This window comes from Cetorhinus maximus, chromosome 26 (genome assembly GCF_964194155.1).
Source record: "Cetorhinus maximus chromosome 26, sCetMax3.hap1.1, whole genome shotgun sequence".
In the NCBI taxonomy this organism is placed as follows: Eukaryota; Metazoa; Chordata; class Chondrichthyes; order Lamniformes; family Cetorhinidae; genus Cetorhinus; species Cetorhinus maximus.
This window is the reverse complement of record NC_135904.1, coordinates 1,635,946-1,651,789: the sequence shown is the minus strand read 5'-3', so window position 1 is coordinate 1,651,789 and position 15,844 is coordinate 1,635,946. Positions and strand designations below refer to the sequence as shown.

At 45.2% G+C, this 15,844-nt stretch overlaps 1 protein-coding gene across 3 annotated transcripts in view; it reads left to right on the top strand.

The window, feature by feature from the left end:
• Nucleotides 1-15,844, top strand: part of LOC144668207 (uncharacterized) — a 106,035-nt gene that overhangs the window by 11,562 nt on the left and 78,629 nt on the right. For all 3 annotated transcript variants that reach the window (XM_078529962.1, XM_078529961.1, XM_078529959.1), the window contains exons 3-8: nucleotides 236-351; nucleotides 2,771-2,902; nucleotides 3,757-3,958; nucleotides 4,748-4,867; nucleotides 5,739-5,856; nucleotides 7,821-8,037. In XM_078529962.1, the coding sequence (XP_078386088.1) occupies nucleotides 236-351; nucleotides 2,771-2,902; nucleotides 3,757-3,958; nucleotides 4,748-4,867; nucleotides 5,739-5,856; nucleotides 7,821-8,037 (905 nt within the window). The remainder of the gene's footprint in view (nucleotides 1-235; nucleotides 352-2,770; nucleotides 2,903-3,756; nucleotides 3,959-4,747; nucleotides 4,868-5,738; nucleotides 5,857-7,820; nucleotides 8,038-15,844) is intronic.

Below are 15,844 nucleotides of genomic sequence, written 5' to 3'. Positions count from 1 at the left end.
TGGGGTTTTCAAATTTGATGGCCAGGTAGATGATGGCGGCTGGTGGGTGGCAATGATTCATAGTCGTGCTAGTGGGAGCATGTGTGTGATTTTGTCCTTGTGCCAATCACACCAACATTGTTGAAATGTTTCACATGGGTAAATGGAAATAAATCCTACATGAATTGTGTGAAGATTGACTTTACTATGACAGAGAGCAAATATTTGATAAGAGCCTGTGTCCTCTTCCTGACAGGAGCCTATGGGACAGCAGTTCTTTATCGGAAGAAAGATGATGATTCACTGGTCATATTGAAAGAAATCAATATGCATGAACTGAACCACATCGAGAGACAGAGAGCAATGAATGAGGTTTGTATTTAACTCTGGTGCATTTGACTGGCTGTGCCATATACAGCTTTAGTGTCACTAAGATAATGGGCATGCGGGTAATATAATAAATGCTTGCATTTATATAGCTTCTTTCACGACCAGTAGGCGTGCCAAAGCACAGCCAATGAAGTACTATTGAAGTTATAATTGTTATAACTTTTGTAATGCAGGAAGCTGTCAATTTGCACACAGCAAGCTCCCTGTCATGAAGCTATTAATATATATTATTGGAAATTATTTTTCTTTTAAAATAGAGGTTTAGTCTGTGGGTGTGTCTTAATTGGATTAAAGCCAGCTAGTCTGGGTGCATTGATGTGTATTAGCTTTGAGATGTAAGAGAGATAGAGTGCATTTGCATTTTGTTGAATAGAGCATTCAAGAAGGGGAGTGAAATCTGGCACCTAGCTAGCAGAGACCAGGGAGTTTTATTGTTAGAAGAGGTGGTGTTCATAGGGGCTGGTGATATAATGAGAATTTACATTCAATGAGATGTGCTGGGTATAACCGATAGCAATTTCATGTGTGCAGGGCAGAGGCGATGTAAGATCAAAGCCTGTCAGCCTCGCACTGTGTCTGAAAAGGAACCAATGTGAAAGGAACCTCATTTTGAATTTGTAAGGTGAAAATGCTTTGCCTAGTGTCTGCTTAAAGTCTGTGGGTTGTTGTTGCGTTAATGGATAATAGTTTGGGAATTAGTTAAATGTTATGATAGTAGTAATTTGTAGCCACGTGTATATATTTAACTTGTGTAAATTAATAAATATCTCATGTAGCTTGGTATAAAACCTCTCGAGAACTGGCGGTCTGATTCCTGAATTTAGAGCTGCATCTCAAACATACCACTGAAAAATATAGGTTATGACAGTTGTTCAAAGTTTCTCTCTGGGATTTCTAAATAACTCAGCTTTACCAACTGTTGTGTCTTAACACTCTCACACAGAACAATGTGATAATGACCCGATAATCTGTTCATGTGATGTTGATTGAGGGATAATATTGGTCAGGACACCAGGGAGGACTTCCCTGCTCCACTTCAAAATAGTGCCACATGACCTCCATGTGAGAGGGCAGTTAGCATCTCATTTTAATGTCTCTCCCAAAAGATGGCATCTCCTACAGCACAGCATTCACTCTGCTGAATTAGGGTGTCAGTTTTTGACTTTTGCACTCAAGTTTTAGAGTGAAATTTAAACCCACAAGCCCATGTCTCAGAGTGAGAGTGCTACCAACTGAGCCATGGCTAACATGAAAAGAAATGTTGGGCTAGATTTTCTCACAGCTTCAGGGCCCGATGTTAGGTCTAAATGGGGATCCGGAGCCCATACTTAGCAGCAGCGCGTCCGATGTGCAATCTTTCTGAAGTTGACCTGCTAATTGACTGCCTGTGTGAGCCCTTATTGATTTCTTGATGCTGTCGGCCCAATTAGAGGGCCACCAGCTCTGGGAGAGGTGGGCACAGCTGAGGCAGGTTGGAAACTGCGAGGGTACCTCAACATGGAGGCACCTTTCGAGGCATGCATTTAAGTTACAAATTCTGAGGGGTGAAGCCATTAGGTTCCTTAGAGCAGGAGGAGACCAATAGGTGGATCGATTGGCCCATGGGCTAATTATTTCCCACAGCCACCACCCCCTTCCCTTTTTGGGGCATGGAGTTTCTGGTTCTGATGGTCTCCTGACCTGCCACAGGGGGGCCTCTTCCAGTTCGATAGCGGCCCCTGCATGTGACAGGAAGCTACTCTGCTGACAGCCAAACACCGGCGCACCCACAAAATTGGACCCTGTTGAGTGCATGAACAGCTTAATTGGCTGTCCATCTCCGTGGTGTGGGCACCCAATCCAGAACTCAGAACAAAAGCTCATTTACAAAAGCCTCCTTAAAAAATTTACTATTGGAAATCTTCCCCCTCTACCACCCAGTACCTGCTGTGCCAAGTATTGTGCCAGCATCTGAGTTCGGAGCCCACCCATAGGAAACTTCCCCGGCGGCAGGAATGTGTCAGGGTGCCATCCTGATGTAACTCCCCATGTTTCCCGTCTCCGAACCTGCCAACATGGGGCGGGGAATGCTCGCTTGTTGTGTTGATATGATACTTCCCTGAACCTATGGTTTAGCGTGAGCGCATGTGTACAGCCCTTGACCGTGTGGTTTTATCTGAGCAAGTGTGTGGGACACTCTGTGGTTCCCTGTGGGTGAATGCGTACAGTCCCTGACCCTCTGGTTCCATGTGAGTCATTGGCTGGGATTTTCCAGCCCTGTCGTGGTGGAACCCACCGGGGGAGATTCGCCGGCCCAGCCAAACGTTCATTGGACAATCCCGGCAGTGAGTGGGGCAGGAAAACCCCACCCACTGTGTAGAGTTCCTATATTGTCTTATTCTTTGTCTCTGCTCTGCTGTAGGTGAAGGTGCTTTCAATGTTGGACCACCCCAACATAATCAATTACTACGACAGTTTTGAAGAGGATGGTGTACTGATGATTGAGATGGAATATGCAGATGGGGGGACACTGGCACAATACTTGGCACAGCAGGTACTTTACATGGGTATACCTGGGTGGTGGAGGGGGAAGATTTCCAATAGTAAATTTTTTAAAGAGGCCTTTGTAAATGAAAAGGAGCTTTAGTTCTGAGTCCTTTGCAATCAGTATCACGATAAACATAAAATGAGTGAAAGTAATTGATTCTAAGGTGCAGAAACATTGCTGCAATCTGAATTGTCTTCTCTAAACAAAGAGTCAACTGCCAGGTGACTTTATTCAGAGAGCAGTCGGGATATTTGCTCATGTCACAAGTTGCAATGATGAAAGATAAAGCTCAGAAATGTACATCTCGCACCCTTCACAACTCCAGCATCATCCTTCTCTCTCTTCTTTGAAGGTTCTGCAGAACAAAATTGTCTTCTACCTGTTGTTAAACTGTGTAAAGTGCAAAGGATGCAGAACGAAGCAAATTGTCTCCTGCACAAAGCCCTGTCCATTTCCCAGCAGCTCCTGAATCTGATGCAGTGAACTACATTGCCATGCATTTCATATAGAGCCTAGTTTAGTGCCCTCTGAAAATCCCAGCCCATTGCCTCCAGGTCCCTTGTCTAATTTCTCTACCAATTCATTTTGAAATGCCATCTATAAAGTCTCAGTGGAAAATACTGAACAACGTTAAATTAATCAAAGTGAATGTGGCTTTTCACTCCTTAGCTTAGGGCTCAGAATGTGTTTCCTGTAATATTCCCCAATTTGAGAGCCCCCATCAGTGTCACTGGTACCTGGCTTGATGGACCAAACTTTTAGGGTGTGCCAATCTTTAATTTGCGGCGGGGATGCTTTCCCAGTTCTGATATGGAGAGTGTGGCCCACGGCTGCCTGAGGTAACGGTGTTTTCATTGCAGGACCGTGAATTGGAAGAGCAGCAAATCCTGAACCTCTTTCACCAGGTGGTGGCAGCAATTTGTTACCTCCACGAACACAACGTGCTGCACCGAGACCTCAAGACGGCAAACCTCTTCCTCACAAAAGAGGGCGAGGTGAAGCTTGGTGATTTTGGGGTGGCCAAAGTGATGACGACAGGAAGTGAGGCACATACCGTATTAGGTGAGCTTTGCCATTGAGCAACAGTTGGATAACGAAAGGCGTAAAGGTGTGTTGGAGTACAACTAGCTTTAGGGCAGGTGCTAGAATATGGCTAAGATGTAGGCATTTGGTAAAACAAAAATAGAATTACCTGGAAAAACTCAGCAGGTCTGGCAGCATCGGCGGAGAAGAAAAGAGTTGACGTTTCGAGTCCTCATGACCCTTCAGCAGAACTGAGTGAAGTTAGGAGAGGTAAGAGTATAGGTAAACAGATATGAGTAGGAATACATTGCAGGTAGAGGTAACTGGCAGTATAGATGGGATGGGGCTATGATGGCATTAATTAGGGCTGATATATGCTGAGGTGCCAAAAGGAATCCAACAAACACTGCACTGTTTGGTGGTGCATTCAAAGAGGAATGTATTTTGAAGGCTGGCAGTTACATCGTATGTTTTGTGGGGAGGGGGCATCTTGAAGGCTGGCAGTGCCTTGGGCTCCCTAGAGAGAAGGGTAACCCTCTGTAACAGATACGGGTGTGAGTTGGTATAAATAAATGTTGCAGATACCATTAGGAGCACACTGGCAGTGTAATGAGGCCCAGGTGAAAGAAAAGGTATGCCACACAGGGAAATGCTAAGAATCAAGGCAAGAGTGTGTGGCTGAAGGCGGCGTGCATGTAGAAGGCACTACACCGATAAAATTGTTTGTTAACGTACTTCCAGGAGTGAGCACTTCTCTCAATAAATTGAATGTTACAGACTCCATGATGCTGGGGTGAATATATCTAACGGACACTTTATGCTGTGCAGGTACACCCTTTTACATTTCCCCGGAGATCTGTGAGGGGAAATGTTACAATGACAAGTCGGACATCTGGTCACTTGGTTGTATTCTTTATGAGATGGCATGTCGTCAGCGCACATTTGAAGGTAAGAGACATGAAAAATGTCAACTAATTAGCATTTGTGCAAATGATTTAGGTGACCTGGTAAAAGCACAATAGATGACCTACAGTGCTGTTCTCACAGAATAGACTCAATTTTTGCAAAGATATTTTGACCATATTCATAGAAACAATGAGAAATCAATTAGACTGTGAAGAACGGGATGGTAAAAATTGGATATATTAGTACATGGACACTTTCCTGTCTAGTCCCTGCATTGACACAAGACATCAAGACACAAGTGTCCCTATTAGGCTTCTGGAGAGGAGGGCCTCCATATAAACAAGGGAAATGGGAAGAGAAATCATGCATGATCTGAGGTTTATTAAATAGAATCTGTGAATATTTTAGTACAGGATTTCAAGTATCAGAATGGATTTTACTGTTAACTTTATTGCGTAGACAGGATAATAAAGCATCCTTATCATTTGTACACCCTCTGGTCATTCTCATGGCCATTGTATAATTGTGCTGATATTTTAAATAAGTTGTTATTCCCTTTTTGTGCAGTGTTTTGATGTTTTAATTCTTCTCTCACTAGCTTGACTCAATGGTAGCATTTCCCACTTCTGAGTCAGATTGTGGGTTGTGGGTCCCACTCCAGGTACTTTAACGTATAATCTATGCTGACACTGAGGGAGTGATGCATGGTTGGAGCTGCTGTATTTTGGCTGATATCTTAAACTAAGACCTGCCTGTTCAAGTAGACATTAAATCTCCCATGGCAGTATTTGAAGAGAAGGGTCATTCTTCAAGTATATGACCCCACCAATGCTGGTTAACTGGTCATTTATCTCAGTGTTGAGGGTATGAATGTCACACACAGTTCATGTTCTGACTGCTTCTTTTCTTACAGGAACTAACCTGCCAGCAGTGGTGAATAAAATCATGAAGGGGCAGTTTGCTCCAATCACTAATAACTACAGTGCTGAGTTTAAAGCCCTTGTGATGGACATGCTACAAAAAGAGCCTCAGTAAGTTGCAAGTGCGCCTGATTTCCTTGTGATGAACTGGAGAAAACTCCCGTGAACGTGATAGTTTTCCTCCCTTGTTATTGCTGATTTCAGCAATCATTTCATCAAGACTATTCAAGAAAGGAGGGAGACAGAAAACTGGAAACTATAGGCCAGTTAGCCTAACATCTGTCACTGGGAAAATGCTGGAATCCATTATTAAGAAAGTCGTAACAGGACATTTAGAAAATCATAATACAATGAAGCAGGACTGGCATGGTTTTAGAAAGAGAAATCATGTTTGACAATTTTATTAGCATTCTTTGAGGATGTAACAAGCAGGGTGGATAAAGGGAAACCAGTAAATGCATTTGGATTTCCATAAGGCATTCATTAAAGTACCATTGCACAAGATTCATGATTTTGGCAGTAATGTATCAGCGTGGTTAGAGGATTGGCTAACTAACAGGAAACAGATAGTCGGGTAAATGGGTTAATTTGAGGTTGGAAAACTGTAACTAATGTGTCACAGGAATCAGTGCTGGTACCTCAACTATTTACAGCCTATAGTAATGACTTGGATGAAGGGACCAAGTGTAGTGTAGCCAAAATTGCTGACGATATGAAGACAGGTAGGAAAGCAAGTTGTGAGGAAGACACAAAGAGTCTGCAAAGGGATATAGATAAGTTATGGATAAATAGGATAGAGTATAAAAGGAGGGAAGCCTTGCTACAACTGTACAATGCATTGGTGAGATCACATGTGGAGTACTGTGTAGAGTTTTGGTCTCCTTATTTAAGGAGGGATATGCTTGCATTGGAGGTAATTTAGAGTGGTTCACTAGGCTTATTCCTGGGATGAAGGGATTGTCTTTATGAGGAAAGTTTGAGCAGAACTAGGGGACAAAAATAAGGAGCCTCCTATTTAAGACAGAACTGAGTAGGAAATTCTTCTGTTAAAGGTTTGTTAATCTTTGGAATTCTCAATTCCAGAGAGAAGTGGAGGCTGGGTCATTGAATATATTCCAGGCTGAGTTAGACAGATTTTCAATCCATCAGGAGGTCAAAGATTATGGGGGGACATGCAGGAATGTGGTATTGAGGCCACAATCAGCCATGATCTTATTAAATGGTGGAGAAAGCTCGAGAGGCCGAATGGCCTACCCCTGCTCCTATTTATTATGTTTTTATGATGATACCTCCTGCAAGTGCTGTCAACTGTGGACAAAGGTTCATTTATAATGTCTGACCTGTGCCTTGGTGTTTCTCCAGTGCTGCACTGCACCTTGGAGCAAGAACCCCAGTCAACAGAGACGTTTGAAGAGTCAGTGGTCAGTGATATCAAGGAATCTTGTATTAATGTCAGATCCCCTATGCAGCTCATTAACAAAGCATTGTAAAAACTCATTGTAAGATTTCTGCATGGGATCTGCACATTAAACCCCCCACAACAGCATCCTCAAGGTGCTGACCTAGTTAAGAAACTACTTCACTGTCAGATCTTTCTGCAGAGACATTTAGGCTGAAGTGGTAATGTCTTCATCTTTTCTGTTGGTGTATAGGGAACCAGGGAGATTGTGGTCAGTTTACTTCATAATTATAATCACTCTATAATTATTATAAGATCAGTTGGTCTCAGCTCAGTTTTATTTCTCCCAATTGCATGTGAGATCGCTCTTGTGCTCTTTCCCGCCTGAATCCAGCAACCTCACGACCCAAGAGGATGAATATGCTCACTTGAAGGAAACACAGGATTGAGGATTGGCCCTGTGATGATTATCTGCTTAACTCTGACCTTCATTTCCTTCAAGGATTGCTGAATCTGTTTTCTGCAGTCTCTCACACTGTTTTATTTCTTATTGTCACTCCAACATGTGGTATTCTGCTATCTCTTTTCCCCATCTCTCCTCCTGTATAGCTGTCTTCCAGGGTTAGTGTGGGGAGATCTCCACTGAGACTAAGCTCATGTCTTTCACTCGGGGTAGGTATCGACCTTCTGCTCATGAGCTGTTGCACCTTCGTCTCCCTGAAGTGATGGCAAAATATGAAGAAACTCCAGACTATGAGGAAGGGTCAGAGACAGGCCTTCAAAGCAACCTGAGTCAAAGGAGAAATGGACGCACAGCTCTTTATTACTTACGCATGCCCGATCTGGAACTTTGCCCCATTGAAGGACTGCCTACAAAGATTAAAATTATACAGGTAGGTGTAATTAAAGCATTCCTAAAGATTTTACAGGTCAAGTATCCTTTATCCATACATCCCAAAACTGAACACATCCAAAAACCAAACGTTTTTGAATGGCTATGCAGTTAATTTGTATGTTAACAAAGCAATGTAATATATTACAGCTGTAATGACTGTTAACAGGTAAGAGGTAGGGTGTGTGAGAGTTGGCAAATGAAGAAAAAATCTAGTATTATAGACTATATCGAGCCTAGGTTTAGGCTATTGACATGTAAGTAGGCCTTTGCCTACCATATATAGGGTACATCCAAAAACTGAAAATATCTTAATACCGAAATGCAATCAGTCCCAAAGGTTTTGGATAAAGGATACTCAACCTGTATTTATAAATTTTTTTTTAAACTTTCTTCAGTACCAGACTGGAGGTGCCTAGGCCTCTCTCCTGACAGTCAGAGCCTTGACACACTTAGAGCTGAGATTGAGAGTCCACTTCCCTCACTAAGCTGACATCCCCCAAGTCAGTGAAGAAACTCAGGAGCCTAGAAACCCCACTGAGTCACTGAGTGCACCCGAACTAAGGTGGCATTGGCATGGAAATTTAAATCAAATGGTTGGACACATCTCTTTCCCACTGAGTCCCACAGGAATGAGCCATTAAATATTTAACACCATGGGCTGCATTTTACGTGCCCCGCCGGGCATATTTTTGGGTGTCTGCAGGTGCCCACCCCACCACCTTCCCATCCACCCCAAGCTCACCCCCATAATATGGAGGATGGGCGGACCCCGAAATTGGCAGCCTGCCCACCATATTTAAATAAATAATTAAGGGTCCATTGAGCTTGTTAACAAGCCAATTGACCCTGATAGTACGTTGCCCATGGGCAGTCGGGCGGGAGTGGGCAGGCTGCATTTTTAAAAAGCTTTTTCAAAGCGCTGGGAGGAAGGGTGGGGGTACTATCTTTGGGAGGGACCCTCTGCTCGTTGGAGGTGCAGCCCCCCTAAGATAGTAACCCCCCACTTTGTCTCTAAACACCTGCTTCATAAAATATACCACCACCACAAACCTGCCCATCCCTAAACTGCCCAAGCCCTCCCTGCCCAAGACCCCGGGCGTACCTGGCTCCGGGATCCATGGGCCTTCTTTTTGTTCCTGCTTGCAGTCCCAGCAACGTCCACTAATGCTGTTGGCGCTGCTGGGACTGCTGAAGCTGCCAGCCAATCGGATTGACAGGCAACTTCCAGGGGCAGAAGTCCCACACTGCCCCAATTTAGCCCACCAGCAACGCACTATGGCTGTGGGGTGGGCTGCCGTTGGGTGGGTTGGTTCCACGCCAACTTTGCTTCCAGGGTCGGGGTGGGGGGGTGGGTGCGATCCACCTGCCCCTTCATAATATCCTGCCCCACGCATTTAGAAAGCCTTGCAATAGAGGGTTAGAATTGCCTCTTTGGGCGCAATCCTGAAGTTAAATCCAGAAGACTGCCTAACATGGTGGCCATTTTGCCAATGCCAAATTAAATCCAAGTATCCCAATTTCATTAGAGTACACCCAAACTTTAAATGGGTCTAAATGAGTATAAGTCACTGGAAATCAGAGTAAACAATCGGGGCCCAAGGAAAGTACCAAACCCACACCAAATATCTCTTCATTAATTATGATAATTTAAGTTTTAATTCATTCATCCACACCAGGCTCTCCATGCTTAGAAACCTACAACCAGGCCAACTTTATCATTTTTAATGTGACCTGTGCTTAAAAACACACAGGTCACAGTGAGGAAAAATTAAACAAAACAACATGGTCAAAAACTGAAAAGAAAGTTAGTTGATAGTGACGCACTCCTCATTGTCAGTGTTGATTTGGTTGCCCTCATATTGAGGCTGATCTAATTAGTGACCTTAAGGAGTCGGTTAACTGGCAGCTTCTTTGAAAAGGGGAGAGGAGGCTCAGGAAATGGCAGCTTTCAAGCTTTCGTACTTGAACATCTCCTGGTCGGATCTCTGACGAGTTTAATAATGAATAATAATATTTGAATTTATATCGTGCCTTATCACATTGAAACCTCTCAAAGCAGTTTGCATACTTCATTCCTTTGAAGCCTAGAGATTGGCGTTACATAGACAAATGTGGCACCAATTCTGCCCACAGGAACATCCCACAAATTGTCATGAGATGAATGGTCATTTAATTTGTTTTCTGATGCTAGTGGGCATGTGACTAAGACACTAAGGAACTCTTTAAATAGTGCCAAAGAAATATTTACTGAGGGATTATAGATAGTTTTGGGGCCGGTTGGCTCAGTTGGCTGGATGGTTAACGTGTGAACATTGGGCTTGGGAGCAGGAGTGGGCCCTTCAGCCCCCCTGAGCCTGCTCCCCCATTCAATAAGATCATGGCTGATCTGGTTATGTCTCAACTCCACTTTGCCTTCTGCGCCCACCCCTCCCAAACACTTGACTCCCTTGTCTACCAAAAATCTGTCTAACTCTGTCTTGAATAAACTCAGTAACCCAGCCGTTACTGCTTTCTGGGGAAGAGAATTCTACACAGTAATGACCTTTGAGAGAAAAAAATTCTCCTCATTTCCAACTTAAACAGTAGACCTTTTATTCTTAAACTGTGTCCCCTGATTCTAGACTCTCCCACAAGTGAAAACATCTTCCCGGTATCTACCCTATCAGATCCCCTCAGGATCCTATATGTTTCAATAAGGTCACCTCTCATTCTTTTAAACTCCAATGGGTACAGGCCCAACCTGTCCAACCTTTTTCCATAATATAAGGTGAGTGTGGTTCAGGATAATGCCAACAGCACAGGGATTAATGTCTGTTCCAGCTGAGGTAGACTTGGGACCTGTCTCTTCATCCTGCCCCATAGCAAAATCAACGTTTTGCCGACCTTCAACTAATCGAGGATGTTGCCAAGAGAAGGAGATAGGCAGGGGAGATAGGCAGGTTAAATGAGTGACAGGTTAAATGAGTGGCAGGTTAAATGAGTGGCAGGTTAAATGAGTGGCAGGTTAAATGAGTGACAAGTTAAATGAGTGGCAGGTTAAATGAGTGGCAGGTTAAATGAGTGACAGGTTAAATGAGTGACAGGTTAAATGAGTGGACAAAAGCTTGGCAGAGGGAATATAATGTGAGTTTGTCCACTTTGGTGAGAAGAATAGGAGAGATATAATAATATAATATTTAAATAATATTTAAATGGAGAGAGACTGCAGAATGCTGTGATATAGCAGGATCTGGTGTCCTCATACATGAATCATTAGCATGCAGGTTTAACAAATAATTAGGAAGACAGTCGGAATGTTAGCCTTTGTTACAAGGAGGATAGAGTATAAAAGTAGGGAAGTCTTATTACAGCTATACAGGACATTGGTGAGACCACCTAGAGTACCACATAGAGTTTTGGTCTCCCTATTTAAGGAGGGATATACTTGCATTGGAGGCTGTTCAGAGAAGGTTCATTAAGTTGATTCCTGGGATAAAGTGGTTGTGTTATGGGTTCGAGCAGATTGGACAAAGACTCATTGGAGTTTAGAAGAATGAAAGGTGACCCTACTGAAATGTATCAGATTCTGAGAAAGCTTGGCAGGTAAATGCTGAAAGAATGTCCTCTCATCGAGGAATCTAGAACTAGGGGGCTCAGTTTCAAAGTAAGGGGTCTCCCATTTAAGATGGAAATGAGGAGGAATTTCTTCTCTCAGAGGGTTTTTAATCTATGCAATTCTCAATCCCAGAGAGCAGTGGAGGATGAGGCATTCAAGATATTCAAGGCTAGGTTAGATAAATTTTTGATCCACAAAGGAGTCCAAGGATATGAGGGGTAGGCAAGAAAGTGAAGTTGAGGCCACAATCCAATCTGCCATGATCTTATTGAATGGCAGAGTAGGCTCAAGGGGCTGAATAGCCTATTCTTGCTCATATTTCTTATGCCCTTAAGCTCTTAACAATTCAGGTCGATGAGCTTTCATCAGAACTGGAAAAAGCTAGAGATATAGCAAGTTTTAAACAAGTCCAGAGGCAGGGAAAGGGAGAAAGAACTGAAGGGAAGTTCTGTGATTGGATGGAAGGCAGGAGAGATTAAGTGGCAAAAGGGATGACGGTGCAAGAAAAAGAGCTTTGTAATGGGACAAATAAAGAATCAAAATATGGGTCTCGAGGAGGTGTAAATGGGAATAGAAGAATCATTACCTACAACCTGCTGTCCAAAATAATGGGGACAGAGGTTATAATCCAAATAGGTTGAGTCTGGAAAGCTAAAATGTGCCTAATGGAAAGATGAGGTGCTGTTCCTCGATTTTTCCATTGAGCTTCATTAGAACCATGTAGGAGGCGGTGGGAGTGAGACAGGGGCTGGGATTTTCCTGCTCCATTGTGGCGGGACCCGCCATGGAAGATTTGGCGGCCCAAGAAGCCCATTGACCTTCGGCGAGGCCGGACAATCCCGGCAGTGGGCGGGGCCGGACAATCCCAGCAGTGGGCGGGGCCGGACAATCCCAGCAGTGGGCGGGGCCGGACAATCCCGGCAGTGGGCGGGGCCGGACAATCCTGGCAGTGGGCGGGGCCGGACAATCCTGGCAGTGGGCGGGGCCGGACAATCCCGGCAGTGGGCGGGGCCGGACAATCCTGGCAGTGGGCGGGGCCGGACAATCCTGGCAGTGGGCGGGGCCGGACAATCCCGGCAGTGGGCGGGGCCGGACAATCCCAGCAGTGGGCGGGGCCAGACAATCCCGGCAGTGGGCGGGGCCGGACAATCCCGGCAGTGGGCGGGGCCAGACAATCCCGGCAGTGGGCGGGGCCGGACAATCCCAGCAGTGGGCGGGGCCGGACAATCCCGGCAGTGGGCGGGGCCGGACAATCCCAGCAGTGGGCGGGGCCGGACAATCCTGGCAGTGGGCGGGGCCGGACAATCCTGGCAGTGGGCGGGGCCGGACAATCCTGGCAGTGGGCGGGGCCGGACAATCCCAGCAGTGGGCGGGGCCGGACAATCCCAGCAGTGGGCGGGGCCGGACAATCCCAGCAGTGGGCGGGGCCGGACAATCCCGGCAGTGGGCGGGGCCGGACAATCCCGGCAGTGGGCGGGGCCAGACAATCCCGCCCAGAGAATTAATCTACCTTTTATGGAACTGTTATCTTCACCATGTCACGTCCACTCCCCCTCCTCTCTCCACAGATGCTGTCTGACCCGCTGAGCATTTCTAGCATTTTCTGTTTTTATTTCACGTTTCTAGCATCTGCAGAATTTTGCTTTTGTTACAGGAAATGAGTGGCCTTTATCAGTATTTTTAATTGATTAATTGGCTGGTTTCCTATCTGTTAATTGTGATCAATCTATTGCTGGTTTATCAGTATGTTATTGAGACAATCAGCAGTAAATGTCACACTTCCAAGTGTTATGGGTACTTTAGGTGAAAATAACTTGTAGAGAGCGTGATATAAAATATATAATTTGATCCTTGTAATATTTTTTCTCTACTTTCAATAGACTATTCCTTCAATATTAGGCAATATTTTTACATTAAATTATATAGCCCAACAAATGCCAATGAGAGATTTTAGGATCAAAATGCTTCATAAGATATAAATTCAACTTTTATTTCCCCAAATTAATGAAGGCTTACGAACGAATCAGCTTGTTAACGTGTGTATGTTTGAACGTAAACAGCAAGAGTAAATGCAAGTAACAAGTGAAAACATCAAAATGATGCCCGTACAGAGATAAGAATTTGGAAAATAAACACTTTGCAAATGGTATTTCCTCCAAACCGCTGTCAGCTGCCAACCCAGCAGGGGGAGCCCTGCATTTATTATCCAAATTTTCCCAGTGTTTCATTGGCCCATTTCAACAGCAGAGGGAGCAATGACCCAGGAATAATTCTATTTCCGACATTAATCTGCACTATCTGTACTTAATATATTTACAGCAGGCACAAACCTATTTTTGTCTATGACTTTCATGAATTATTTTGCTGGTGTACTTAGCCTGAATTTCATAAATAATTTATATGTAAAATAGGATTTTATGCTGTTTTCTCTCTCTTGCTCTTGGAGTGGCTGAAACTTGATTACCTCAAGATGTGGTGCCCGGCTTTGAACCCAGAGCAGTTAGTGAAAACCTCCAGAGATGAATTATTCCGAATTGAACTGTAAATAATACAGGAGAGTCCATGGCAGCTAGCAGAGATCCAAGAGTAAAATTTCCAACTCAGGTTAGATGTATTGCTGGAGGCTTCACCACAAGACCTCCCACTTTCAGCCTCCCCACCAGATCAAAAAGCCTTTTTCTCCCCCATCCCTAATATTTTCAGAACTAATAAATCAAAGCGTTGGTCATAATGTTGACACACTGACTTGAAACCAAAATGTGGGAAACATGCCCCCAAATGAACAGGATTTTGAATTATAACTTATTCCATCAAGATCGACGAGACCCCAGAGACTTCAGTTCTCTGTCCTAAGGCGGGTCTGACCCACAGTGCAACAAACTCCACCACGGGTAGGGCAAGAGGGGGGAAGGTCCCGAATCCACCCCAGCTGAAACAGGGATTGAACCCAGTGCTGCTGGCACCAACCTGATCTACACCGGCCGCCCAGCTGAGCCAACCAGCCCCACCAAGGATTCCGAGTTGCTGCTGTAACATATTCTTTCACATGCATGTTGTAGCCCGAAGCTGTGACTGGTGATGTTAGAGGCTCCGATCTTCTTTCCATCACATGGTTGACCAGGAATCACTCTTCCTCTTACCAGCTGCCGTTGGCGAATTTACGAAGGATTTACAAGTTGAGACTCTCCCTGTTTGGCCATCAAATCCTGGGCCAGAATTTTACGCTCCCCTACCAGCTGGTTTTTAGGCGGGGGGGGGTGGGGAGAATGAAATTGAAAGGATGGGATTCCCTCCCTGTTCCCACCCACACCAACCACACAGTAATTTCACGCTGGGGTGGGCAAGGTCTCAGACAGGAAGCCCACCCTTGCCCCAATTGAGGCCAATTATTGACTACTTAAGGGGTGTTTCCCACCCAGCCTCAATATTTAGGCTGGTGCAGGATTGAACATACGTGGGGGAAGCCCGGATAAGAAGAGTCACATATGGTGGGGGAGGGGGGGGGGGCATGGTGGGGGTGGGGAGTGTGCCCCCATCACAAGCTCCTTTTTGAAGTCAGGCGCTCCCCACCCCACCCCCCATAAGGTCTGGTGGCCTCCAGACCTCCCTCCTCCCCCAGCCTCTCCCCCGAGACCCCAACCCAGATTGCCCCCTGCGCACCCCCCCAGGCCTTCCCTACCCTGCACCCCCTGGGACCCCTTGGTCTTACCTGGGCCTCCAGTGCCCGGACTTTAGGCTCCGACATGCCCCTGCAGCTCTTCTTCTGTCCAGTGCAGCGCTGTCACTGCAGGGACTGGAGAGCTGCCGGCCAATCTGATTGGCCTGTAGCTCTCTAAGGTGGGACTTCCTCCCAGGTGAGGGGCGGAAGTTCCGCCTGTAGCCACTTACAACACTCATTCACTGTGTTCCCTAGCAGCTTTATTAAGCTCTATGTGGAGATTGCAGTGGAAAATCCCATTCTAAAAAATAACTGCACCAGCCAATGTGTTGAGAAGACACAGGAGCCCCTGAGCTCCTTCCAAAATCCCGATAGTCCTCCCAATGTCACTTGAATATCCCTAGATCTCTTGTGTCCACTAGTCTGTCCAAAGATCTTATATCCACATCGTGGCTTTCACAATCTCAGGCCTGTGTGAAAGGTTCTGCATTGATCCTGCTCCTTCAACAGGGAAGAAACTTTTCTCTTTGTACCCTGTTACCAAAAATTTTA